This window comes from Lissotriton vulgaris, chromosome 2_1, assembly GCF_964263255.1.
Source record: "Lissotriton vulgaris chromosome 2_1, aLisVul1.2, whole genome shotgun sequence".
Lineage (NCBI taxonomy): Eukaryota > Metazoa > Chordata > Amphibia > Caudata > Salamandridae > Lissotriton > Lissotriton vulgaris.
This window is the reverse complement of record NC_141687.1, coordinates 462,355,248-462,382,791: the sequence shown is the minus strand read 5'-3', so window position 1 is coordinate 462,382,791 and position 27,544 is coordinate 462,355,248. Positions and strand designations below refer to the sequence as shown.

General features: G+C 43.6%; 1 protein-coding gene across 4 annotated transcripts in view; it reads left to right on the top strand.

Annotated features, from left to right (window-relative positions):
• Positions 1 to 27,544, top strand: part of OSGEPL1 (O-sialoglycoprotein endopeptidase like 1) — a 277,221-nt gene that overhangs the window by 167,443 nt on the left and 82,234 nt on the right. For all 4 annotated transcript variants that reach the window (XM_086955363.1, XM_086955362.1, XM_086955364.1 and 1 more), the window contains one exon: positions 15,997 to 16,236. In XM_086955363.1, coding sequence (XP_086811489.1) covers positions 15,997 to 16,236 — 240 coding nt within the window. The remainder of the gene's footprint in view (positions 1 to 15,996; positions 16,237 to 27,544) is intronic.

The following is a 27,544-nucleotide window of genomic DNA, read 5'->3' as shown; positions in this document are numbered from 1 at the left end:
GCTTCTACTCTCTCAATTTGTCCAGCACACAAATCGCTGTCCTCTTCTTCACTTACTTCCTCTTCTGCAACACATACATTCTTGTAGTACTCATTGTTTTTTATCAAATACAATATTGCCTTTTTGACTTTCCTAACATCCACTAAATCTTGCCAGATTTTCTTACTCTTTGTCGGAACCCCATTAACTAGGATAACCAGAGGTTCCTCTTCCACTTTCTCTACTCCAATTGTATTAATGTTTTTCTTCAAATCTAAAGGCAAATAAACAACTCTTCCCTTTAATCCTCTCTGTAAATCTGATGGTGGCAATTTCCCTGTCTTTGGCTCCATTCGTACAATAGCCTGAAAGGGATGGACACTTTGAATCAAAATAGATTCATAAGTATTTAAATCCTTCAATTCAGAAGGAATGTCAACCAATTCCAGATTATTATGAACCGCTCTAGCAGGCATCCGGTTTTGGTTTAATTTGTTAAAACAATAAGTACACATACGTTGGTCCGATCCCAAATCAAAACAATTTTCTACCATCAAGTATGTGGCAAAATCCTTCCATTCACTATTGTTTTCCATTTCACTTTTTGCATATAAATCCACTAACTTAGTCTGATTCTTATAATAAGTCCGTCGACAACACACACAAGTGAAATTAAGCCTCTCACTTGATTTCACCGGAAAGATGAAAATTTCGTTGTGAAACTTATCTATATTAGAAATCTGTACACTCTCTTCCACATTACCTTGTTCTACTGGGTCAATTTCAACATTGTTCTCTTTAGCAGCAAAGTAACAGAACTCAATTTCTTCACAAATATTCTTCACATCTACTTCAGAACCATGCAAAAGAGCAGTGCTTAATTGTTTAAGCATAATTGCTGGACTCTTAGCATAATACAACATTCTAACTAATTTCCTCACTTTATTATGATGGATGCACTGCTAGCATCCTGAAATGATGAAAAACACTCTGGCATACTCTCCTGGAAAGACAAGCCAGTGAATGACCATGCAAACCTGTCACTTCTCTCACTCTGCAAGGATCTAATTCTTGCAACAACTTTATTTTCTGTTTTAAACTTTTCTTATTAAATGTCCGTACAAAATCACAAAGCAAATTGATGGAATCCTGTCGCACACTGCAAATAGAACTACACTTCCAGGTGTATACTGGTCCCTTAGGACGTCTCCCTAAAACTTCATTACCTAACACCTCTTCTGCCTCTGTTGACACAAGTTTTTCTTTTTCAACCGGACAACCTTCTTTCACCTCATAAGCTCGACCACTGGTGTCAACTGCATGCACCAAATCATTGTCCTGGAAATAACTCTCCTCATTAAAAAATGCCTCACAACTTGAACTATGCATCCATTCTCCTGAAAAAACTTCACAAAAATTAGTTCGATTAACTGTTCTCTTCCATCTACTATTTGATTTGAAATCATAAATTATCTTGTTTAGTTTCCTAATTCTATTGATTATCAAAATAAATAACTTTCGCTTAATTTCGAAAGCCTGATCAATAATTTTCTCTACATTTTTCTTTCTCTTATAAAAAGCCACTTTCTGTTGACCTTTCTTAAATTTTTTTAACAAATTGCCAATTATCCTGTTGCAGAACATTCGTCTACGAATGTCTCTAAACAGATTTTTCCTTCTACTACCATGCTCAGAGTTATCTCCTGCACTAGCAGTTACATATTCAAGGGGCCTTTCCTTCCCGTTTAAATTGGCTCTCTTCTTCTGAACTAAAACATGTTCTCTACTGATACTTTTTCGTCTGCAAATGTTTCTTAAAAAAGATTTTGTTGTCTTACCCGGAATTTTTTTGGTGACTTGACATGTTTTTATTGTCGAGGACTGCTGCAAAGGTTTACCAAGGTGGGGTGTAAGTCGCTTTGCTTCTTTCCTTTTTCTTTGCCTTGAGGGCATGTTTGAATTTTTCAGAACATCTTGAGTTGAATCTGTGGTAAATTTATAAAAGAAATGTTATTAAATACTATTACCAAACAGTAAATCAATAACAGTAAGCAAACAATTGAATGGAAGGATTTTGCAACATACTTGATGGTAGAAAATAGCAATGGAATGGAATGCTTCTACATATGACCTGTGCTCTGTTATATGTTAATCTCAACTAATTTCGAGACTCTATTTCTATTTAGAGATTGTTCCACAACAGACATTGTTGATGTTATTGTTATTGACTTAAAATTGCCAAGCACACATGAAGGCATATTTACAAGGCCCTTGCACCAGGGGGAAGTGACTTAAAATTGCCACACACACATGGGGGCGTATTTACAAGGCCCTTGCACCAGGGGGAAGTGACTTAAAATTGCCAAGCACACATGGGGGCGTATTTACAAGGCCCTTGCACCAGGGGAAAGTACCTTAAAATTGCCAAGCAGACATGTGGGCGTATTTACAAGGCCCTTGCACCAGGGGGAAGTGACTTAAAATTGCCAAGCACACATGAGGGCGTATTTACAAGGCCCTTGCACCTGGAGGAAGTGACTTGAAATGGCCAAGCACACATGAGGGCGTATTTACAAGGCCCTTGCACCAGGGAGAAGTGACTTGAAATGGCCAAGCACACATGGGGGCGTATTTACAAGGCCCTTGCACCAGGGGGAAGTGACTTGAAATGGCCAAGCACACATGGGGGCGTATTTACAAGGCCCTTGCACCAGGAGGAAGTGACTTGAAATGGCCAAGCACACATGGGGGCGTATTTACAAGGCCCTTGCACCAGGGGGAAGTGACTTAAAATGGCCAGGCACACATGGGGGTGTATATACAAGGTCCTTGCAGCACTTATGCGTCACTTTTAACATTTACAATGTGGAGCACCATGGGGCAAAAACGGCACAGATGCGTCATGCATCTGTTCCGCAAAAGCAACGCATTACAGGAGTCACATCGCAAGTAAATAAATTCTCATAAATTTAAAAAGCATTTCTTTTCCTTAAAAACGATTTTCTGGTCATAATTTGAAAACACAGCACAGCTCCTATGTACAAGCACACCTTGTCAGTACTAATACTTCACATTATCTACAATTACAATTTGTAAAATAAGCAAAATCTTCTTGGAAAATATAATGCAAACACTTGACACAAAACAACATTTTAAATGCACAGCTGGCTTCCTTATTTTCTCCAAAAAGCATACTAGCCTCTTTCTAAAGTAAAGGAACCTTTTCTCACCTTAGCACGATTTTTAAACACATCATGTAAGCAAATTAGTCTCCCAGATTCATGGGAGAAGTGACTTAAAATTGTCTAGCACACATAGGGGCGTATTTACAAGGCGCATGCACCAGGGGAAAATGACGGCTAAGCACACATGAGGGCGTATTTACAAGGCCCTTGCACCAGGGGGAAGTGACTTGAAATGGCCAAGCACACATGGGGGCGTATTTACAAGGCCCTTGCACCAGGAGGAAGTGACTTGAAATGGCCAAGCACACACGGGGCGTATTTACAAAGCCCTTGCACCAGGGGGAAGTGACTTAAAATGGCCAAGCACACATGGGGGTGTATTTACAAGGTCCTTGCACCACTTCTGCGTCACTATTAACATTTACAATGTGGAGCACCATGGGGCAAAAACGGCACAGATGCGTCATGCATCTGTTCCGCAAAAGCGACACATTACAGGAGTCACATCGCAAGTAAATAAATTCTCATAAATTTAAAAAGCATTTCTTTTCCTTAAAAACGATTTTCTGGTCATAATTTGAAAACACAGCACAGCTCCTATGTACAAGCACACCTTGTCAGTACTAATACTTCACATTATCTACAATTACAATTTGTAAAAGAAGCAAAATCTTCTTGGAAAACATAATGCAAACACTTGACACAAAACAACATTTTAAATGCACAGCTGGCTTCCTTATTTTCTCCAAAAAGCATACTAGTCTCTTTCTAAAGTAAAGGAACCTTTTCTCACCTTAGCACGATTTTTAAACACATCATGTAAGCAAATTAGTTTCCCAGATTCATGGGAGAAGTGACTTAAAATTGTCTAGCACACATAGGGGCGTATTTACAAGGCACATGCACCAGGGTAAAATGACTTACATTTGCAAAGCACTCATGAGGGTGTATTTACAAGGACCTTGCACCACCTTTAAAGTCACTTTTAAAGTGGGGAAAATTAGGTGAATGTGGCTCATAAGCCTTGTAAATATACCCCCATGTTGACTATGTAACTCTTGCAGAACATATTGTGAAACCTAAATGACTTCAAGAAACGAGTATTTAAACCGACAAACAAGCAAATTATTCTACCATATTCATGGTGGGAAGTGAAATATTTATTTAAAGAAGCAGACACCATTTTGTCCTTTTCATAAATGTAAAAAGCATTTCTTTTTAAAAAAAAACTATTTTCAGGTCATAATTTGAAAACCCAGCACAGCTCCTATGTACAAGAACACCCTGTCAGTACTAATACTTCACATTATCTATAATTATAATTTGTCAAAGAAGCAAAATCTTTTTAGAAAACATAATGAAAACACTTGACACAAAACAACATTTTAAATTCACAGCTGGCTTCCTTATTTTCTCCATAAACTATACTACTCTCTATCTAAATTAAATGAATCTTTTCTCACCTTAGCAAATGCTTTTTGAATTTCAAAACAGTCTCAGAAACACACCAATTTTTCTTTAGCAGAGCAAAAGGTATGACTCCAGAGGCTGCAACCAACAAAGGCACAGAAATGCTGAAATTCATCACACATATCTCTCATGTCACCCAATAAAAACTCTTCCCTCACTTTTTTCAAATCAACACCCTTCCCCCCTCTGCCCTTTCAGCCCTTTTTCCATAGCAACTACCTCCTGCCAGACCTCTCATGTTTACAAGTTCACACAACAATGGTTCAAATTAACTCTGAACTCTCAGTACACCTGCTAATCCACTGCAATGTTTCTTAAAATCATTTTTTCTTAACCATTCAAATTACATGTTTCAAAGAACACATCCATGCACCCTAACTTTCTGTTTTCAGCAATGGAAATCCACCAATCGCTGCTACTGAATCATTAGCACTCAAACTCCACAGTTTTTTTTCTTTACAAACTCCTACTGTTTCAACTGCCATTTCATTCCCACACTTCATCTGACAGCAGCAGAACCTCCTCTCACCATGTTTTCTGTCTGGATTCTTGGCCATAGCTGCATCCACTGGGCTCACAGGTATGCTGATAACAGAAATTTACACAACCTCAATTTACAAAATGTGGAAATCAAATGGATTGGGCAGAGAGGATTGAGATGTCACCAATTGATACCAACCTTTTTGCATTTGCCAAACCCTGACCTCTTAATAGTGCACTGTGGAGGAAATGACCTAGGCACTTTGACTGGGGTAGGTCTGGAAATGCTTTTAAAGGACACCTTTGAGCAATTGATGGCACTTTTTCCTCAACTGCCTTGGTATATTCCAATATATGCCAAAGACAGAAATGGAGGTGGTCCAATCAATTTTGTCCACAAATTGAGAAAGCGAGGAAGCATGTAAATAAGTCTGTTTCAGCTTATATGAGAGACCATGGAATGGGCTCCATCTACAACAATAACTTGCGTTACTACATGCAAGATATCTACAGAGGAGATGGTGTTCACTTCTCAGATGAGGGAAACAGAGTTTTCATTCAAAATGTAAGACTGTGTATTGGTACCTACTTATAAGTACCTAGAACTTACACAGAACCCAAAAGTTCTTTTCAGAGCTACCTTAACTATGATTACTCTTTAAAAATTTCGAATGTACCTTTTTTCACTATTTTTTTTACTTATGTTCGCTTCCCGGTTCGCTACCCGGTTCGCGTACCGGCAGCTAACCGTGAGAAAAATAAAAACATTTTTTTCGACATATATGAGCCTCCTCAGCCACCCTTAGAAAACCTAGGGGGTCAGGATACATCTCCCGTGCCCCCTTCTACCCTATCCCAACATTCTTTATCCTCCATCTTGTGTCTAAATTCATCCGAAACACAAGATGGCGGACTCCCGTTACTCTGCCGAATAGTTTCCCGATACGCTATCCGGAACGCTACCCGGTTCGCGTACCGGGTAGCGCTTCTACCGCGAAAAAATCGAAACTTTTTTTTTTTTTTTTGCCCCACGGGACCCTTTAATAGCCCCCACATCATTCCTAGGGGGTCAGGAGGGGTCTACCTTGCCCCCTTTCATAAATTTCCCCCTTCGTTTTTCTCCACCTCTTGTCTCTCGATCCTACCGAGAGACAAGATGGCGGCCGTTCCGGACTGTTTAAAATGTTGACAGACACCGGAGAGCCAATCAGCTTCACTTCGCGAAGTTCCGTTACGCGTCAGGGACGCGAACCGGGGCGCTAACCGGAGCGCTGTTACAGATATATATATTTTTTTGAACATTAATTTATCAAAATCCACTGGAGCACATATATTGAGACATAGCAAAGGCACGTCTGGCAAACAATATCTACAATTTTGCCAAGTTTCGTGGAAATCCATTCAGCCGTTCAAGCTAAAAGTGAGTCCAACCGCCTTATGGAAAATTGCATGGGAAAAACGCGTTTTGGGACCTCCCTTTTTTCTCGGCCCCCCCTTGACGAAACCCCCCAAATTTTCAAGAGCTGGTCAGAAACAAAATGTTCAATTTTCCTGAAAATTTCAGCCAATTCCGTCCACAAACGCCAAAATTATTCGACATAGAATTTTCAGAAATCCCATAGGAAAAAAATCCTAACTATATATACCTACTGGCGACCGCCGGTAGGTAATATATATATATATTCCTCTCTCCCGAATGTCTTCAAAGAACGGAGCGGCACTCCGGGTAGCAGTTCCAAATTGGGAATTTAATTCAGTGTAGGCGGATAGACAATAAAAGAGCGTCAGAAGCGTTTTGGCATTAAGCCCTTCTTGCGATCAGATTGGCAGCAATATATATATATTTTTTTAACATGTGATTTGATGGTATATATGGTTTGAAGGTTCCTATAATGTACACTTTGGAAATAATGTATACGGTGTAAAGTTTTTTGGCTATGTACAATTGTAGGAAGTACTGTACTCTGATATGGTGAATTAACAAAAAGTACCACATACAGTCAAGATTGCACTTTAAAATTTTATTAGATTTACATGGAAAAAGGCCATTAAGCACTCACAATTATTGGATGATGTCATCTGTGATATCATTTGAGTTGTCAGTGATAAACAAACTTTAATGCATTTCACCCCAACAGGGCTAGTAGAACACACTATGTGGCACACACAGTTACATTGCAGAGAGAGATAAGCAATCCATACAAGGCAGGGCATCAAGTAGTCATAGAGCAGCAAACGTACAAAAGAAGCCCCTGACACAAACCCACATCCAGTTAAGCGAATTGATCCAGCCATTTCCCCCAAACCTGCCCATGTTTCAGGGGGCAGCCATGAGCTTCAAAGACCACACGCTCCTGCTGCATGCACCAGTCCTCTCCCGTCTCCATCTTGACAGTGTAGGGGAGCTAGGAGACATTCAACTTGCATCGATGTCCAGTTTCACCACCAGCAGGGCCGTGTCCAGGAATGCTTTCTCGGCCCTCATACCCCCAAAGCCCTCAAACACCCCCAAAGAATCATCAGGGGAGAAGGTAGAACCGGACATCCCTTCCGGGTCTCTCTTGTCCAGGACTGAGGGACTGCAGTGCAAGTCCATACCATATGATAGAAATCAGCTTGATCAGTTCCACATCGAGGACAAGCGGAAGTGTGGCGCAAATCCGTTCGGTGCAGGTGGAGCGGGAAAGATAAACTGAGTAAAGATAGTTGATCTGAATATGTCTCAGTCTGGAGGAGTTGGTGAGCGCCCTGAGGTCCATCAGGGCATCTCGCCAGCCCTCATTCTCAACAGGGCCTATCCAACCTTGCGACCGGGTCCGCAGGTGGTCCAGTGAGTCAGGTTATTTGACAATGAGTGTGCGATAAATCTGGGAAATCCTGCCACAGCCCAGGCGCCCCATAAGTAATTTAGCATCTACGGGATTGAACTCCAGAAGTGTGTCGTGGGGAGGGAAAGCGCGAGGAGGGCAAGTCTGAGCAGGAAGTACTTGCAGAATTGGGTGTGCGTGAGACTGTACATGTGTTGGAGGTCCTGAAAGGAATGTATGTGTGTCCTGACCATATATCACCCAGCCGTGTAATATCAATGGAATCCCAAGAGTGAAAACTGCAGAGCCCCGCCCCCTCCCTTAGTCAAGTGCCATGCCAGAGTGGCATCTGCTGCATGAATATGTCATTCCACTGAACATGCAGAGGGCGGCCCTCCACGCAAGGAACACCACCCGGATAACCAGCCACATCGAGAGGGGAATCTGAGATCCATAGAGCAGGGCCCAGCAGTGCACACTCCAGAAGATAGGCTGGATCAGTCAACCCCGTTAAACCGGTAATAGAGATAAGGGTTGGTCATACCCAAGCCTCCAACATAGGGGCCTAATTGACAGTGTGAAAATGGAATGCGTGGCTGTGCGGCTCTTCAGAGGAATGTTTTAGCCGCACCTTCAAGTGCAGATAACCTTGCCCAGGGTAAATAAAGTAGTACGTTTTGAAAGACATATGAGGAATTGAAGAATAATCATCACTTTGTAAAGAGCGATGCGCCCCAGGACATTGAGTGAGAGGGAACGCTGTCTAATAAGAACTGAAATGGCTTTCCGAACTATGGGATTGAGGTTAAGGGCCACAGTGAGTTTGGGATGCAAAGCAACCCATATTCCCAGGTATTTAAACTAAGTGTCATCAGTGATCTTGTCAGTGATTTCACTGACCATGTCATCAGTGATGTAATTTGTGAGGTCATAAGCAGTACATTGCGCGGGCGTAAGTTATAGTTGGCCAGCTAACTACAACTGCTGAATTTCACTGGTTTTGTACGAGTAAAATTTGAGCCTAACTATAACTTTCATATTCTATTTCCTAACTATAACGTCCCTGTAACCTATGTTTTTTTCTGTTTTTTTACATGTTATTTCCTAAATGTAACCTGTAACCTTTGAGAGTGAGTGTTTCAGTGGGTGTGTGAGTGAGTTTCTCAATGGGTGTTGAGTGTGTATGTGAGTGACTGTGTGGGTCGGGTGTGGTTGCATACGTGTCCATTAGTTGTCTGAATGAATGACTCAGTGGGTCTGTGAGTGGATTTGCAAGTGCCTCCATGAGTGTGGGAGTCAGACTGTGAGTGAGTGCATTAGTGTCTGAGTGGGTCTGTGAATGAGTGCATTAGTCTCTGAGTGGGTGTGTGAGTCTGAGTAGATGTGCGAGTGGCTGTATGAGTGGCCCTATGGTTCTATGCGTGGGTGAATGAGTGTCTGAATGGGCCTGTGAGTGGCTGTGTGCATGAGGGTCTGAGTCTGTGAGTGGGTGTGTGAATGCTTGAATGGGTCTGTGAGTGGGTATATCAGTGCCTGAGGGGGTGTTGAGTGCCTGATGTGTGAGTGGGTGTCTAAGTGTCTGTATGGGTGTGTCAGTAGCTGTGTGAGGGACTCTGCCACAAAGGAACCGCACCTGCCCCTTAATCCAAGTCCTCAGTTTTGCACAAAATATCTACCCAAGTGTAGTACTTTCTACTGGTTAATTACTAAGTGCTACCTCCTTGGGTAAATGTCCAGTACGTATTCTGCATTACAGCTGTGTAATGAAGCACAAGGAAATGCCATCAGTGACCTTGTGCACGTTTTGACAATGAGATTGTTCCTGGTTCGTCTTTATCCAGAAATAGGTAATAACATGAATCCTCCTATAGAGAAGACAACAAGACTACAAAGAGGAAAATCTCCATCAAACAAGGATCTTTCCTCTTAACTATATGAAGTAAGTGCTTCTCTGTTTGGTGGTGATGTCCTTCTATTCCTCGGCATCAAATACTCTGTTGTAATGATTTATTGTACTATGTTTACCGGCTCGTGCCTGTGCATTCTGGTCTCCATGGTAATGTCTCGTGTGAGGCAGTTGGAGATTGGAGAGTTGACAAGTTGGCAGGAAAAGTTGGTGGTGCGACTAGAAGTGAATAAACTTCTTTTAAAGGCTACCCAGTGTGTAACCTCTTAACACTGGCGACGAGTGACGCTTGTAGTAGACAGGCTCACCACCAACTCCCCTTTTTGGACCCACTTATGCCGGTGTTGTAGAAATTTTTCCTAACGGCCACCGTAGATTACACAGAGACTACTGGATTACTGACGTGGGTGAATTCATCATCACGGTACGTGCACATACATGTGCACCGCAATCTTTGTTGCTATCGAAGCCATAGCAACATCCTTTCGTGCTGACGTGTGTGATTCCTCATCACTTTATGTACGCATACACTGTGCACCGTCATTTCTGTTGCGATTGAAGCCATAGCAACAGAATTCTGGAGTTTTAACACAGAGCATGGGGTAGCACCGTTTTTCATCGTGTATATCTCGTGACTTTGGAAATATTCAGGTAAAACATTTCCAGGTTCTGTCTCATTGCTTGTGACATTTTTAAGTACTGTTCATCGTTTTTTCTTTTTTTTTTGAAAACCTTTATTATATCGTTCAGCAAAAAATTACAGAAGTAGCCCTACAACCCCAAGGGCTGGTCGCCAAATGTAGGCGATACGTATCAGAAGTTCCAATAACACAGCTCTTCAGCCGGCAACCCTGAGGTCCGGCAGATGTAAAGGATATACGGTGCATTGAAACTAGTACAGATCGAAGGATATTCATAAGGTTTCATTTTACATTTAACCCCCCCCCCCCCAGAGACAAGAAAAAGAAGAAGATACAGGATATCCGGAGCCACACATTCGTAGGTATGAGAAAGGCGGGCAGGTGTAAGAAGGTAGTCGCGGACCAAGTTAAAAAAACAGTAAAGACGCAAGCGCTAGTAAGTTCAATGAGGGTGAAGAACAAAACAGCCGATCTCTCATCGTACCGCCCAACCCAGACCCCGCCCACTCGTATACTTCAGGATGAAACCGAAAGCACTGCTACTGGACACTGCAAGAAGAAGAAGAAAAAAAAGGAAAAAAAAGGGGCCATAGAACAAAACAAAGGCAAAATAACAAACCCCCCACTCACCCCCCACCCTGCACCCCTGCAATGGCTACGGCCTACCCCACTAGCAGCGTGCCTGTCGCCCAGAAGAATACCCTAAAAAGAGAGAGAAAGAAAGAAAAAGGGGCCATAGAACAAAACAAAGGCAAAATAACAAACACCCCCCCCCCGCACCCCTGCAATGGCTACGGCCTAACCCACTAGCAGCGTGCCTGTTGCCCAGAAACACCCCTAAAGGAGAAGAGAAGCGGAGGAGGAGAGATAAAAACACACTCCCAGACTCCCTTACCCCCCACCAGATGCGACCACCCCGGAACACGGTCAAAATAGAATGCAGCGAAATATACAATCAATCCGGGGAAGTATGATACACATCACCCGACTCCCGTACATTACAGGTCACAATCCCAGCAGCAAATTAAATTAAATTATTTGGCCGAACCCTAAAAAACACAAGTTAACCCTTGCAGGTACGGTTCTTCACTAGAGCACTGATAACCCAGACCACAACAACAGTGAGAGAAGCAGAGCTTTCGTAAAAGTTCAAGTCAGTACGAGCGAATCGGAGAAAGGATAAAATTTCACAATATCCACAGGGCAAGCGAGGAAATGCGTGGAAGGATAATGAGACTCTCCGATAGCCACTGGTGACCTTGTTGAGGCACTCAAGGTTGTCCATAGCGATGTGTAGCGGGATATGGCTCAAGCAGGGGATGCTAACAATGTTCACTGGCGCACGATCTGTCCTGTAGGGATCAGCAGCGCACACGGAATCCGGTTTCCGCACAGGGTCCTCAAAGTTGAGCATACAATGTTCCATGGGTAGTACAGCTGGTTGAGATGATGCCGAAACGTCGCCGTCCGGTCTCCGGCAGAGATTGTCCACTGTTGCCGACAGTACCTGGTAGTTGGCGATGATCTGTGAGTAGAGCGCTCTAATGGCTGCCATTACGGCATGTAGCAGTGGTGTGCCTTCTGTCCCCTCCATCTCCTCTCGCGAAGCGACAGAGCAGGATATGAACCCCGGAGGTCGACTACTCCTGGGTAGCAGGCACAACCGGATCAGACAACAACAATGGACGCCCTCACCTCACAATTTCTACACCTTCGCTGCTGATCAGGGCTCCCGTCCGTCACCCACGGGAGGCTTACGGTGTCTCCGGGCGTCGAATACAGGGCCGCAGCAACCGAGGAATCACGCTGCAGCGTCTGCGGTGTAGACAGGATACCAAATCGCTGTTAAAAACAAGTAAAGTGTGTCTCCATTCGGGAGACCGGACGAAGCCCAAAGTCCACAGCCGATGTTGTTCAACTCCAGCCCGGATGGGTTGGAAATCGAGGCCCCGGCTTCCACGCTGAGTTAGGCCGAGAATGAAACACGGCATATCTTCGTCACCCGATGAGTTAAAAAGTTCGGGATTGCACCTTCAGAGTCAGTCACTCCTCGTGTACACGGGAGTCCGGTGTGAAGACAGGATAACTTGCAGGATATACGAGCTGCTGGCGGAGGTCGGCGGAGCAGGGAGCTTATGTGGCCATCTTGCTTGCTAGCGTAGCTCCTCCCCCCTGTTCATCGTTTTTGACATTTTTCAAGTAATATTCCGTCTTATTTTCAATATACCTCACAATTTTGATTGTAGATATTTATTTCTTGTTCTTGAAATCTGTCAACATGTCAGCCACATCAATGAATCAACCTCCTGCCTTTCTATGTGAGAAAGGTGAACCACTTTTACCTTGGAATAGGTGGAAAGATTTCGCTCTTCTCCTGGATACTTCAAAGACTATGTCATATACTACAGCGATGGTGGTGGCCAAGAGAGACATAGCGACTGCTTGGAAATGCGCTGCCCCCCCCAACATTGGGAAATGGCAGGTTGGGGTTGATTGATGTGCCGCGCAGGAGAAGGCAATGTACGCAGCACGTGGCTGCTCCAAGAAGTTCCATAGAGTCTGGGGGAAGTGGTTCGGGGTATTGTTTAATTTCACTCAGAATGCTCTGTGATGTCCTTTTGATTCTGTATGTTCATGACTTTTGGTCTTTCCTGATTATTGCATATATCTGTTTGTCATCCTGGACTCCTGATGTTTCGCTGGTGCTCTTTGTGAAATCAAAAAAAATGTGTTTATCAAAGACTGTGTCATGAGTTGAAGCAATGCTTTCTGTTTTCTTATGATACCTTTCTCTTTTCTTATCTTGTCTTCCTTGCTCTCATATACACTTCTATTTCACCCTTTTAGTTTTCTTTTGTTTTTAGTAAAGGGGATGTGTTGTAAAAATTAATTGTTCTATGTTTACCTGCTAATGCCTGTGCATTCTTGTCTCCATGGTAATGTCTCATGTGAGGCAGTTGGAGACTGGAGAGCTGACAGGTTGCCAGTAAAAGTTGGTGGTGCGACTAGAAGTGAATAAACTTCTTATAAAGGCTACGCAGTGTGTGGCCTCTTAACATACTCTTGAACAAAATCGTTGGGAAACGCACTAAGGGGACGCTGGTTAAGCTGTCCATTATCTTGGCAAAATGCAGGAGGACCTTTGCACGCTACTAAGGTGGGCAGTGCTAAACAGGCAAAGCTTTAAAGTGATTTTAACATTTCCATACTCTTAGTAGTTTAAAACAAGAACCACGGAGTCTGCTTTTGCCACGATAACAAAGAACCCACTTGTCACAGTCACATACAGATTGCGCTGCAGTAGATCAATGATCCATTTACCTCCACAAAGCATTTCAGATCGGTTTTCAATATGGAATTGCAGAGAAAACACACTCACTTTGCCTTCGTCTAGCCCAGGAGGTTGCATAATTTGCCCTTTACAGAAGTGAAGCTTCAACAGAGGCACCTGCTATGTTTATGTTTGTAAGTACTTCCCTTTGAGGTTTAATTTCTGTGAAATGAGCATTAGGGCTAAAATGGCCTACCAAAACTTAATGGGGAGAGAGGTCTCGAGGCTCCTCCCTGGGCTGATTTTGGCCAAAGGAACCCAATGCCCTGAGGTCTGCCCTTAATTCAATAGAGGAGGTGGGGGGACGCAGTCCCCACTCCACGGGGCGATGTCGGCCCTAGGGACCCCATCACCCTGGGCCCGGCCATGTCTCGCTGGTTGCCCTGGAGTGCACCCAGGGCACCTAGTGTGTATGTTGGAGACCACAGGGAGAACCTCAAGGCCCCCGCGGCCCAGCCGACTCCCCGCCTTCTATGAGAGCCAGCATTGTGCTAGAAATGCAGCTCCCTGTGTGCGAGAGCAAACTTTCGTCTGCTTCAGGAAACAGATGAAAACTCCTCTTCCAGCAAGTGCGAGCACTTTCACAGCTCTTGTTTGCTTGGAGCGGAATTATGTTTGCTCTTGCTTGGTGGGAGCTGTCACAGCTCCACTTAGCACAAGCAAACAACGATGTCCTAGAGTGGGCACCCCGGGACATAGCAGGAGCCGTCCCTGGTAGGTGAGGATTGCGCGGTCCCCCTCCCTTTAATAGCTTGGGCTGACCCTGGAAAGGTGGTCATCCCCTGGGCCATATATTTATTCTTCTCTCTGGCCTTTATTCCTGTGTCCCTTACTCTCCTCCTTGCTTTCCCACCCGCTTTTCCCCTTTTCCTATCAATCTTACATACCTTGACTCACTCACTCCCTCTTTCTCTCTGCACCCTCTTACACCTCCCTTTCTGTTTCATTTATTCTGTCTCCACCTTCTCCTTCCCCTTGTTATTGGATAACAAGCATGAAAGGTCAGTAAGAGTGAAATTGATCATGGCTTGGTGGAGGTGAGAGTAAAGGCAATTTTCCAGAGCTTACGAAAAATCTTGTGCAGTAAATTGGAAATTGATGTGAATCAAAATATCCTTGCGGTACCCCAACTCATCATTTGCTTGCTTGGCTACAATTGGTGGTTAAACTCTGCTGGAGGTGACTGCAATCAAAGACTCAACCGAATACAACTGGCAGGCTGTGGCAAAGCTAGTAGATGTGGCTTTAATGTGCTAACACATGCAAGACACTAAATTGTTCCTCTTGTTCAATCATATTTTGAATACATTCCTGCTTTTTTCAAAATATTTGTAAGTTGGCTAAAAGCTAGCAGTAAATGTTCGAAGAGAAAAGTGGACAGAAACTCATTATACTTTGAATATCACACTAGGGAACACAGCCAAGTCTCCATCAACTTACTGAAATGTGTTATAGTGAGAAAGTTATAGGCCTACTTTGAAGTTTCCAACTTGACCAAATTGTGTGACGTTGGGATAATATTTTTTTCACAATGACTATGTCATCTTATCTGCCATTATGTGACAATTTCAAAACAGGCTTAACAAGAGCAGCAGGCCACATGCCAAGGACAGGCCCCAGCACATTTTTTTTCATACTAAAGCATTTTAAATGAATGGTGAATACTTGTTAGGTCGTACACAGGTCCTCATTTAGGCATTCTACTGAGTCAGACCCTGCACTGTTATGATTCCTAGCCCGTAGCTGACCCTTCTTGTCTTTAGTAAGGAGTCATCTACATTCGCTGGATCTGTGGACACTCACTAGTTTACAGTGCGTCTAAGTCAAGCACCCAGACAAGCCTGCCTAGCTTAGGACTGCACTTCCTTTGTAGCATTGCTGCTGGTTTGAGCACTTGTAGCAATGGAGAGCGAATTTTTCTTTTAACACATAGATCGACCTCTCCCATAGGTACAGCATTCTCTAATGTGGACCTAATACGTTTTTAATTCCTTTAATTGGCATGCCGCTGGTTTACTTTTTTTATTTCACTTCTCTCAAAGTCCAAGTCCCAAACTTTGGACAGCAATTGAGCTATTCAAATGTCTTATAGGGTTCGATTGTTCCGTTATGTTACTTGATGTGGGAATCTTTGGTAAACTGCATGACTTGATTAGCTAGAGGTGCCTTTCTTAATCTGTTTACATTTCTTTTGAAGGGTAACATTTGTTTGGTGGTTTCCAGCCCATGGAAGAGGTGATCGGTGCTTTTTGAAATACATAAGTCGCAAATCACACATGGCCGCCCTCGGAAAGCTGTCATATCATTCTAAGCAGTCATCTCCGAAACTAGTCCTAGGTATCGAAACGAGTTGCGATGACACGGGGGCTGCGGTCGTGGATGAAACCGGCAGAATCTTGGGAGAAGCTCTACATTCGCAAATGGAAGTTCATTTAAAGTAAGTTGGTCCTATTTTTCTATTACTTTCTAATACGATGAAGGGGTAGACAATGCTGATTATTGGTGCCGGTCAGTTTGCGAGGTTCAAATGTTGCTTTAGATAATAAAACCTCATATTATAAATATGTGTAATTTAAAAAGGTAAAAACGATACCTGTTATTTGCTTTTTAGATCTGCCTTAGTTATATGTCCCCAGACCTTCTCCCCATCAGAACGTAGGACCCGATTAAGAGTTTGACGGTGCCCGCCAAACCTGCATAAGGACTGCCCGCCCTATAATGATTTTTATTGTCATTGGCGGGCATTTCCTTTGCTGTTCCCACGGCGTTGCTAGGCACCGCAATGGGAACATCAAAAGAAGTTTCAGCACAGCATGGACTTAAAAAATCGATGCCTGGCTGCTGGAACTTCTGTGCATGCACACAGGGGGTGACATGTGTGCATCCACACGGCGTGAGGGACAATGGGTCCCTGCAGGGTCCCCTTTCTTTCTTCACTGCCCCTGTGTTCAAGGAGGAAAGACCTCCATGATATCAATGGTGTTGATGAAAGTTAGTACATGCTTGGCAGGACTGCGGCGACCCTGCCAAGCATATAGAGACCTCTGGACCGCCTCGCTACTGCCAGGGAACCGCAGTTTCCTGGCGGAGTCGGCCGTCCCTGGGTGGCACGACCTCTAGGTTCGCCATGAGTCTGGTGGTCCTCAGACCACCAGACTCGTAATTGGGCCCAAAGTACCTTTAATTAAACTCTAATGAGACCGCCCATACCGTCCTGGTCTTCGTTTAGCACCTCATGCTATAGATGTTCGTGCTGCACTAAAAAATCTCTTTCTAATTCACTCTTCTGTGCTTTTTTTCTTATATTGTAGCTAGCTCTGTGCTATTTTAGATACCAAAACATGTAAATAAGTAAGTGTAAGTCTGGGGATCTGATCTAAGCTTCGATTCAATCACGGTTGGTATCACATGTTTTAATTAACCCTGATTAGATTCTGAAACATAAAAAGCAGATTAAGACCAAACATGCTTTCTTTTTTTAAAGTTATTTTAATTGGCACTTTTTATTTTAACATGTTACAGTGGTGTATCGCATAGTAGGAAATCATTGCAGATTCTCATTATCGACATCTATCACTCTAGTCTGATAAACTCTGAATGTTCCTATCATTTCACACCATTATTGGTCTCATAAAATAACCTCTTGCTTTTACGTAGGGGGCATGTGGACACTGCAGCAGTAAAATGGATCAGTGCTCGAGGAAAATTGAAGTGCCAATTGAATAACAGGGAATCGAAAAGATTTTAATAAACAACCAACGGGAATACAAATAAACAGGTTGACCTTACATGTGGACTTGAACCATTCAGCTTCAATCGCCAACCCTCAATATTAGTGGGGAGCGGCGTCCAATTATCAGGGGTATAGGTGTGTGGGATAGGGATTGGGAGGTTCCCTCCTAGTGTTATTACAGACACCCCTTGCTGCCTACGTCATACCATTTGTTTTGTATGCAAGGTAGGGGGGTTTAATCTTCTCCCGTCACCTCTTCTGGGCAGTGAGTCCAGGGTTCCAGTGGTGTTTCCCAGGTCATCTTGAAGCCGTCTCGTCTTTTTGGTCCCATGGTGATCCAACCACCATGTCCTCTAGTGGGTGGTTGCTCTCCCTCTTTTCCTCTCTGGGGCCACTATCCCGGTGATCTCATGTTACCAGCACCTCGGTCCATACGTTTCCAAAAGAGCGAGCCCATACCCCTCTGGCCTCTTCTTTGACCAATGCCCTCTCCTCAGGCCTTGCCCACTGGGTGACATCCTCCCTCCAAGTCTGGACTCTGGGGCCCACTGCCGATTTCAAGGTCATATCTATTTGCCTTTTAGCTAACACTAGTGCCATATCTATAAACCGTGTGCCAACTCTTCACGAGGTTGGCCTCGGGATTATCCCTAGAACATACACCTCTAGGGAATAAGGAGGGACGCCCGAGCATGGTCTCCAGGGCCGCAAGAATTCCCTCCCAATAAGGTCGCATTGTGGGGCAGTGCCACATCATGTGTGCAAAATCAGCATCTAAGTGTCTGCAAACCAAATATGGTTTCTTGACGCCTAATTCAACAGCATGTTGCCAGTGCCTTACAGAAAAGATGCATTTTAATACCCTTCCTAAAGACTGGAAAGCATTTAATTTGTCTTAACTGTAGAGGAAGTTGGTTCCAGAGCTTACCTCCAAGAACCAGGAAGGAATGAGTCCCTTGCGGAAATGTGTATGATTCTGGAGGAATGCACCAGAAGCTGTGATTCTGGTATGAGAGAGTAGATATTTATGAAACATCTCTGAGAAAGGTTTTATGTTGTCAAAGGCTCTGTTCATTAAACAAAGTGTTTAAATTGTTAAATTGTATCCTTTGTTCACTTGTAAGCCAGTGAAGATGTCTTTTTGGAGAGATATGATCACATTTCCTAAGATGAGAAATGCTTCTAACAGCTGTTTTGTGGACTTTCGGCAGTTTCTCTCTTCCATGGTTCAACTTTTAAATATTCACACTAACACAACGGAAAGGATAATGTATTATACAAAATTAAAAACATGCTCAAAATAAAATAGGCATTGACAAAGCCTTTGGTTTGGGTTTTTGTATAGTGTATGCACCTAGACACACAACATCGACATACATAATGAAATTGATGACTAAAAATGCATATATGCTCATTTGTCACCAGACACAGAGACTGTTGATACCCAACCTTGGGTGTCTTGTTACAAGAGGAAGCAGGAAAGGAAAATAAAATAAGCTGCAGAAGAGGGAATGGGGGTGCAGAAGAGGGCAGGAGGTTTACAGTAAGCAAACATTACATTACAAACAACTGTCCCTAAAAAACATTATAACATAATAATGCACAATGGCAGTGCTCCTAAACTCCCAATATCTGGCAATCCTTGCCTCTACGTACCGGACCGTATTGATGTCCAGCCTAAAATAACTCCTCTCCTTCAGCTCAATTTCGAGCTTGCCCACGAAGACGAAGTAATTTTCGCTTGAGCACCGTGCCAAGGTGGTTAACTTTATTCTCCAGGGACCACCTGCATTGAGTATTCTGCCTTTATTCCTTAAGGCAGTTTGTTATACTCAGGCATGTAATTATATCGTCCTGATGATGATCCCATTATCGTGCAAAAGGGGATCGAAACGTTGTTGACCTATGAAACATATTTACACCTTTAACCATTGAGTTAAAACCAGTGTGAATATTGTTTATGGAAAGCTTGTCATTTATTATCATTGACCATAAGCTTCCTCTGTTTTTCGCCTGAAATACAAAATGTTCAAATGTAATCGTCTTTTGTTTGTATGTAGGACGCAGGACTGATCCTAGTCTATATTAATTATTATGTTACAATGTTTTTAAGGACCGTTGTTTGTAATATAAAGTTGATACCCAAGGTCCTTATTTACCTTGTGGATTCCTTTGTTCACCATAAAACAGAAGGCAAACATTATGTGTAAATGTGGGCCAATGGAGAGTTATAAATCGTATACTGTTAGAGAGCTACCAGAGCAGGCCTGGAAGGGCCCGGTTACTCTGTCCACAAAAGGGCTGGCTTTAGCACTGGTGGCGCCCAGTGCGCAATCAATTTTGGAACCCCCAAACCCCATGACTGCCACCTCAGATTCTCTCACTACCACCAGGCAGTATTGCCCCTCATCTCTCCAATCATAAGTTACTACCAAACACAGCACCCCCTCCCTCCCCTGAAGTCAGCGCCCCCTCACAGGTCAGCGCCCAGTACAGCCGCACCAGTCGTACTGCCCTAAAGCCGGCCCTGGTCCTGAAACACCCAGATAGCAAACATACAGCCCTGCAGGACACAGTGTTATTAACGGTATCGGACACTGAGAACACCGACCTGAATGTTCTCTGGAGAGGTCTCAGAACTATGCCATAAAAATACAGTTGCATCCCTTCTAAGAAACTACCACTAAACCCAGAGTGCCTGCTTTCACTCAAGAAGGGAGAAAAGGGAATGGGACAATTCAGACAGAGAGAATTAGGTTACTCACAATCAGACTTTCCTACTTCTTAACTCAGTTCTCCTCTCAAGAATATGGTATTTGGGTGAGTAATCTGTAAGACAAGAAAGTGAATCCCCTTAACTTTTACAATTCAAGAATTATCTAATTTCAGAACTTCCTCTCGCCTCCCTTCTCTTCCTTAGAAATGAGTTATCTTTCCTCCTCTGCCAATGTCAATCCTGCACTTATTTCAGTCAGTTTACAATGGAAGAATAGTCATAAGCATTCTTGGATATTAATGTAGGAAACATTAATTTATGATACTGTTAGTTCCTTTTAAATGGAAAACTATGATTAGTATATGCTGTATTCTCCGACATGAGTACTCATGTGTTCAGTTCGAATAACTGGGTAGAGTTTTCTAGGAATGAGTTTAGTGACCATCACTGGCTTTTTTTCCGATAGAAGGTAGAAGGTAGAAGAGAGACTAACTCTCGCACCTAACCACAGATTGAAGGGAAACGCTGCTGATTTACACAGCAGAGCAGTGAGAAAACAAAAGAATGGCAAAGAAGCGAGTAACAATTTTGTACTCCATTGTTCATATCAGAGGGAGTCAAACGGTGAAGAGTGTTCACTCCAACACTTTAATGCAAACCTGTAGGGTTACTTACATGTGTTACATGTGTTACTTACATGTGCACACGCACTCTGAAGTTATCTACTTTTGCACGCTGCCAGCAGTTAAGTATATTCACATTACATTCTCCTGTGAAAGTTAGTAATTACTCAAATGTGCCCTCACACTCTAAATGGCAAAATACAAATGTATTTAGAATTATTCCTGGTATCTTGAGGTAACTAAAAAATTGGTCATGAAAGTGGCATGCGAAACACAGGCTGAAAGCCACAAATCGCATGGGAGGGGCTCAAAGACGCACTGTGCTTATTGTTTATATAGATAGTGCTGCAATATCCGGGAGTATTGTGACAAGGAAGCATATTGCTTCCTCAAACTTTTGCACAGCCCCAGTTTGTTCTCTCTAGAGCCTGTGCTCCAGGTGAGCTACAAAATGAGCCGGAAAGCCTGATATGACATACAGATACAGCCCGGTAACAATAAAGCAGGCAGAAAGAATTGGAAAATAAGCCAAATGGACAGTAAAATGGAGGTATGGCTGTATAAATACACATCGCACACCCACTTTATCTCTAGAAACCTTTACTGAATAAATCAGATTTCAGCTGGAGAAAAATTGGTGTTCATGCATAATCAGTCCTTCGATTCACTTATATTTGGCGATAGGATACATGTACATTGAATCATTACTGTATTTGCAATATCTTATCATGGTTATTCCTTTCTTGAACTTTTGCTGTAATCATGCATATGTGGCACTGCAATTCTTTGTCTTTATGTATTTAAATCTAACATATGACATACATAAGTTTACAAGATCACCCTGAGTGCACCAAATATTTCCTGTCCAGTCCTGTACCTTCTTTTTTATAAATCACTGTTTTGAGACCCATTGGTTAATTGAAGCAAATGAAGACTATAATTCACAGAAAACCGTGTTGCTAGGTGCACGTTGAGCAAGCTAGCTACATGTGTACTTATTTTCTTATGTTTGCTTTCAGAGTACTTAAATCTGGTTTTGGTATTTCACCAAATGAATAAAAGAAAAGACGCACGCATCCCTTTGAGTTATTTTCCTTTGCATGGTATTTGTGATGTCTTATATGTGTGTTCCTGCATCCACATGACAACAAGAATAGCATGCCATACACACATTCTTTTTTAACGTTTTACTGTGCTTGTCTAGCTCCATCTTTTTATTCCACTTACTGACAACTACAAATCTCTTAAATGCGAAGTGTGGTTTATGACCGATAGCCCTGCTTCAAAACAAGAATGCGTTGTCATCAGCCTACCATGCTTTGATATGGATCACAGAGTTATAACAACATGTATCTGCCTGAAATCATAGTCTGTGCAGATTGTTGGTTTAACCCAGATCCTTGTGACTGGGGGTGAGTGAGTGTTTGCATTGTACAGCATTCCGTCCATCAATTGTTTCTTTTGCATATGTCGCCCTAAGTGGGATGGGTCCCGTGCTCACTACACCACTGGATTCAAGCTTTCCTGGCTGATGAAGGGTGATACCCTGAAACCGGTCCAGAGGATGCTTGTTTCAGGTCCAGGGAGAACCTGGCTTGGCAGTTCGGGCTGGACTGTTCCTAAAAGGAACAGGGTCAAGACTGATTTGCATAAGCTGGGTCCAAACCGGGGTGGTGTGGTGTGCAAAAGAAGGATGGATTTACCCCAGATTCATGTGACTGGGGGTGAATGTTTAAATTTTTCAGCATTCCATCCATCAAGTGTTTCTTTTGCATATGTCGCTCAGTGGGAAGAGTATGCCCAGACGTGGGTCCCGTGCTCACTACACCACTAGAGTCAAGCTAGCCTGGCTGATGAAAGCTGGTGCCCTGAAACCAGTCCCAGGATGCTTGTTTCCGGACCAGGGAGGACCTGGCTTAGCAGTTCGGGCTGGACTGTTCCTATAAGGAACAGGTGCAAGACTGATTTACATATGGCTAGGGCCAAGCTGGGGTGGTGTGGTGACCAAAAGAATGATGAATTTAACCCAGATCCTTGTGACTGGGGGTGAATGTTTGCATTGTTCAGCATTCCATCCGTCAGTTTATTCTTTTGCATATGTCGCCCTCAGTGGGAGGATTATGCCCAGACCTGGGTCCCGTGCTCACTACACCACTGGATTCAAGCTAGCCTGGCAGATGAAGGCTGGTGCCTGAAACCGGTCCCAGGATGCTTGTTTCCGGTCCAGGGAGGACCTGGCTTGGCCGTTCGGGCTGGACTGTTTCCATAAGGAACAGGGTCAAGACTGATTTGCATATGGCTAAGGCCAAGCTGGGGTGGTGTGGTGAGCAAACAAATGATGGATTTTACCCAGATCCTTGTGACTGGGGGTGAATGTTTGCATTGTTCCGCATTCCATCCATCAATGGATTCTTTTGCATATGTTATCCTAAGTGGGAAGGGTATGCCCAGACATGGGTCCTGCGCTCACTACACCACTCGATTCAAGCTAGCCTGGCTAATGAAAGGTGATGCCCTGAGCCCGGTCCCTGGATGCTTGTTTCTGGTCCAGGGAGGACCTGGCTTGGCAGTTCGTACTGGAATGCTCCCATAAGGAACAGGGTCAAGACTGGTTTACATATGGCTGGGTACATACTGGGGTGGTATGGTGAGCAAAAGAATGATGGATTTAACCCAGATCCTTGTGACTGGGGGTGAATGTTTGCATTGTTCAGCATTCCGTCCATCAATTGTTTCTTTGCTTATGTCACCCTCAGTGGGAAGGGTATGCCCAGACATGGTTCCCGTGCTGTCAGGATTCCTAAGGCTTTGTCTAAAAGAGGTTTCTCAGTGAGTGTAATAGCCTTGAGAGCAAGGTTCAAGCAAGGAAAGTTGAGGCGATCGCCTGTCAGACCCAAGATGGCGATCATGAACACAGCAAACTGGAAACATAATTGCGCGCTTTAGTGTTGGGCCGCAATTAGCTAAGATACCGGTGTTGAGCCCGTTTGCCCGCGCACTACACCTGAACCGCAAAGCTGCCACGACGTGTTTCTGAAGTCCGTAGCATTCCTGTCTTGTGAGGAGAGTATTTCGAGTTTGCTTCTTAAATTTGAAGTCGCGTAAAGAAGCAAAGAATTTCTGGCATCAAGTAAGACCGTTCCGAGTCTATTTTGAACTGCGCATGTGCAAATGGAAAATGTTGCTTTACTCGAGTAGGCGCATAACTCGTAGTGCGTACCACAGCAAATGAGAGACAGCACAGGCATTAATTAGGAGCGGCAGTTTAAATTAAGTATTATCAGACTTGTAAATATTTAAAATATTGGCGCAGCCTAGTTCTGAGAGGAAGACTAGTTTCCAAGAGAGGTAACTACCAAGTATAACGAAGACGATATAATATCAAAGACTTAAATCCTTGAGTGAATTAACTACATGGATACAAGAAAGAGATGTAATGAGGTTCTGGTGAAATAATAAAAGGTTAGAAAAGAGCACTTACCTTCAACTCAATTAAGCATCAGCAGTGGCAACTAGAGGTAGGAACCTGTAACATAAAAGACAATAAATGAGATTAGAATAACTGACTAAGAGAATATTAAAAATCATATTGTTACATTTACAGAAAAAAGGTTCAACAATCTAGTTCAGCACACATAAAAGAAGAGGAGCAAGTTCACTCCACTTTAGGGTAAGATATTAGTCTGAGGGTTAGGAGTGGGTTACAGGAAGGTGTGAAAGGTGCTAAATTTGTGATTTTTTGCAGCAAATCAAGAATTGCTGGAAGAAGAAGAGTAGCAGACGTCTGAGGCTGAAGAAAGAATCAGACGGGTGTGAGCAGTCTCTTCTCTGTTCCTTCCCCTTTCCCCCACAGGTTTCTTTAGCATTGCGTAAATAGAAATTGCGTATTGTTGGGAACCCTTTGGAGGGCATTGGGAACTAGCGTCATTCTTTTACCGTGCTTGTGGTACACAGCCTCTGACAAAGTGAAGTGCCCACGGATAGATAGCACCTGAGCAGAATGGCAGAGGGTCTAGATTTAAAAAAGCTAGGAGAAATTTTAGAAGACACACCAAGAGAATTAATCTCAGTCAGAGAGGAAAATAGGAAGCTTAGGAAAGAAACTACTGAACTGACAATCAAGTTGGGTAGTCTAGCATTTGGGCCCAGTTTTAAACATTCGTCCTCTCAGGAAGGAATTTCAAGCGAAGCCTCAGCTCCCCTGTCTAAAATTACAACCCAGGTAATTCATTCTTTATCGCCAGTAATACTATTAGCCCCCCCAGAGCATTTTAATGGGGACCCACAGAAGGCTCAAGTTTTCCTGACTCAGTGTACACTACACTTTGTGTCGCCCAGCAGTTTTCCATGCTACGCAGTCACGAATAGCATTCGTCCTGTCATATTTAAGCGGGGAAGCTGCATCATGGTCAATGCCCCTGGTGACCAGGAACGATCCAATCCTGTATGATCTTGATGAATTTAAAAAAGAGTTTCTATGGATTTTCGACAGACGGAGGGCCACACAAGCAACAGACAGTGAACTATTGGAAATAAGAGAGGGCAACCGTGATCTAATTTCTTATTTGGCTCAGTTTAATAAATTGGTGGTAGAGACTGAATGACCGGAGAGCAGCAGTGTTCTATCGAGGTTTAAAAGATGAGCTAAAGGATGCCTTGGCGCAAGTGCCCAATAGACCTTCAGAAATCTCAGCTTTGACAGATTTGGTGTTAGAGATTGACTTTCGACAAAGTGAGAGACGAGGAGAAAAGAGAGAGTTTCGTCCCAGCGTTCCAAGATTTGATCGAGTTATAGTGGAAGGTACCAAAGAAAACGACACAGCTCGTGGAGGGGAACCCATGCAAATCAGAATGATTCGAGGCCCCCTTTCCAAAGAGGAAAAGGAGCGAAGAAGAGTAAATAAACAATGTCTATATAGTGGAGGTAGTGGACATTTTGTTTGTAATTGTCCAAAGAAACCCAAGCAATCGCCGGTGGAAAAAACGCCCAGCACCACCAGTAAATGGAGTTGAACTGGTGGTTGCAAAGGTGGAAAGAACTCCGGATGTACATACATTGGCGAATACCTTGCAGTCCGCATCTCCGCATTTAGTTATGATGATGACCTTACGATTTAGAGAGGAAAGCATGACTCAAGTAACAGTAATGATCGATTCCGGTGCAACGGGCAATTTTTGTGATTTGAAGTTTGCAGAGAAAATCGGGTTGAGAGTCATTAAAAAAGAGTGAAGTGAAGCAGTTCGAGCAGTAGATTATACCAACCTTTCTTCCGGGCCCATAGTGAGTCATATGGAACCAGTAGAGCTGGAATCAGAGGAAGGACCTCTAGAAACATTGCGATTTTATTTAATTGATGCCCCGCAGTTCCAATTGATATTGGGGTTGCCATGGCTTACGGAGCATAATCCGGCAATAAACTGGGGGGCTCGAACAATAGCATTGAATTCAAAGTATTGTAAGGAAAATTGCTATAAGAAATGTCCGAGAGATCATGTGAAGTCACCTGCGTTTCACTTAAGTGAAAGAGATGCTACAATCTGTGTAATAACGACCACAGAACTGCCTGAAGTGTATTCAGAATTTCGAGATGTATTTAATGAGGTAGAAGCAGAAAAACTTCCCCCGCATAGAGAGTTTGATTGTAAAATTGAGTTAGAACCAGGAGTCAATCTTCCTTGCAGCAGAATTTATGCTTTAACTGAGCGCGAAGATGCCCATCTGAAAGATTACCTGCAAAAATATCTTGAAAATGGGTTAATCCGACCGTCGCAATCCCCAGTCTTTTCACCACTTTTTTTTATCCCAAAGAGGGACTAATTCCTGTGTTTGCTGCCACACCCACACCCACACCTGTCATAGACGCCAACCAACCTTAGGGCCAAGAAATCCAGCTCCCCCAGCGCCCGCACGGCCGCCCGCAATCCCGCTCACGGTCTCCTCCCGCCGCCGCAGCTCAACAACACCCAAGCGCCGCCGCAGTGGGGGGGGAGATCCCGCTCACGGTCTCCTCCCGCCGCCGCAGCTCAACAACACCCGAGCGCGGCCGCAGTGGGGGGAGACCCGTGGGGGAGGACTACAATATCCAGAGGCCTTAGCGGCCGGAAACAGCGAATACCTGCGCCAGGAGGCGCATACATTACAGGTCAGCCACCGCGTCGCGGGACCGCGCGCGGGCGTGCGCAGTGCTAAGCCTGGTCAAAGGGGGGGCCGTCTGTGGCCATCAGCGGCAGTCCGAGGCTGGGCTGGGCCACCCCTTTGGTTCTTTCCCTTTACACCAGGACTCTAACCATTAACGAACTGGGATCTTGTAGAATTCCAAGACTGTGTTTTTGGTAGAAATGCATTAAGGTTTTTTTTTTTTTTTTTTTATTTTTTGGTTTAAAACTTGTTCCTTTGTAATACGTTTAGTGTAGAGCAGGATACTGTTTGAAAGTGTGCCACTGAGTAAACAGTAAAGAAACATACTAGTAAAATAAGGAACCCACAAATAAGTGGAGCTATGGGAAAAAGGAAGCACGCCAGCCCTAAACTGAATGGGGGAGGTAGGGTTAACTCGGAGACACAACAAACACTGTTAAGCTACCTCACAGGAGTGATGGGGGCTTTAGAAACCCAAATAAGTTCAGCTGAGGAACGCATCAAAGCTAATTCGTTAGAACTTAACATCTCGGC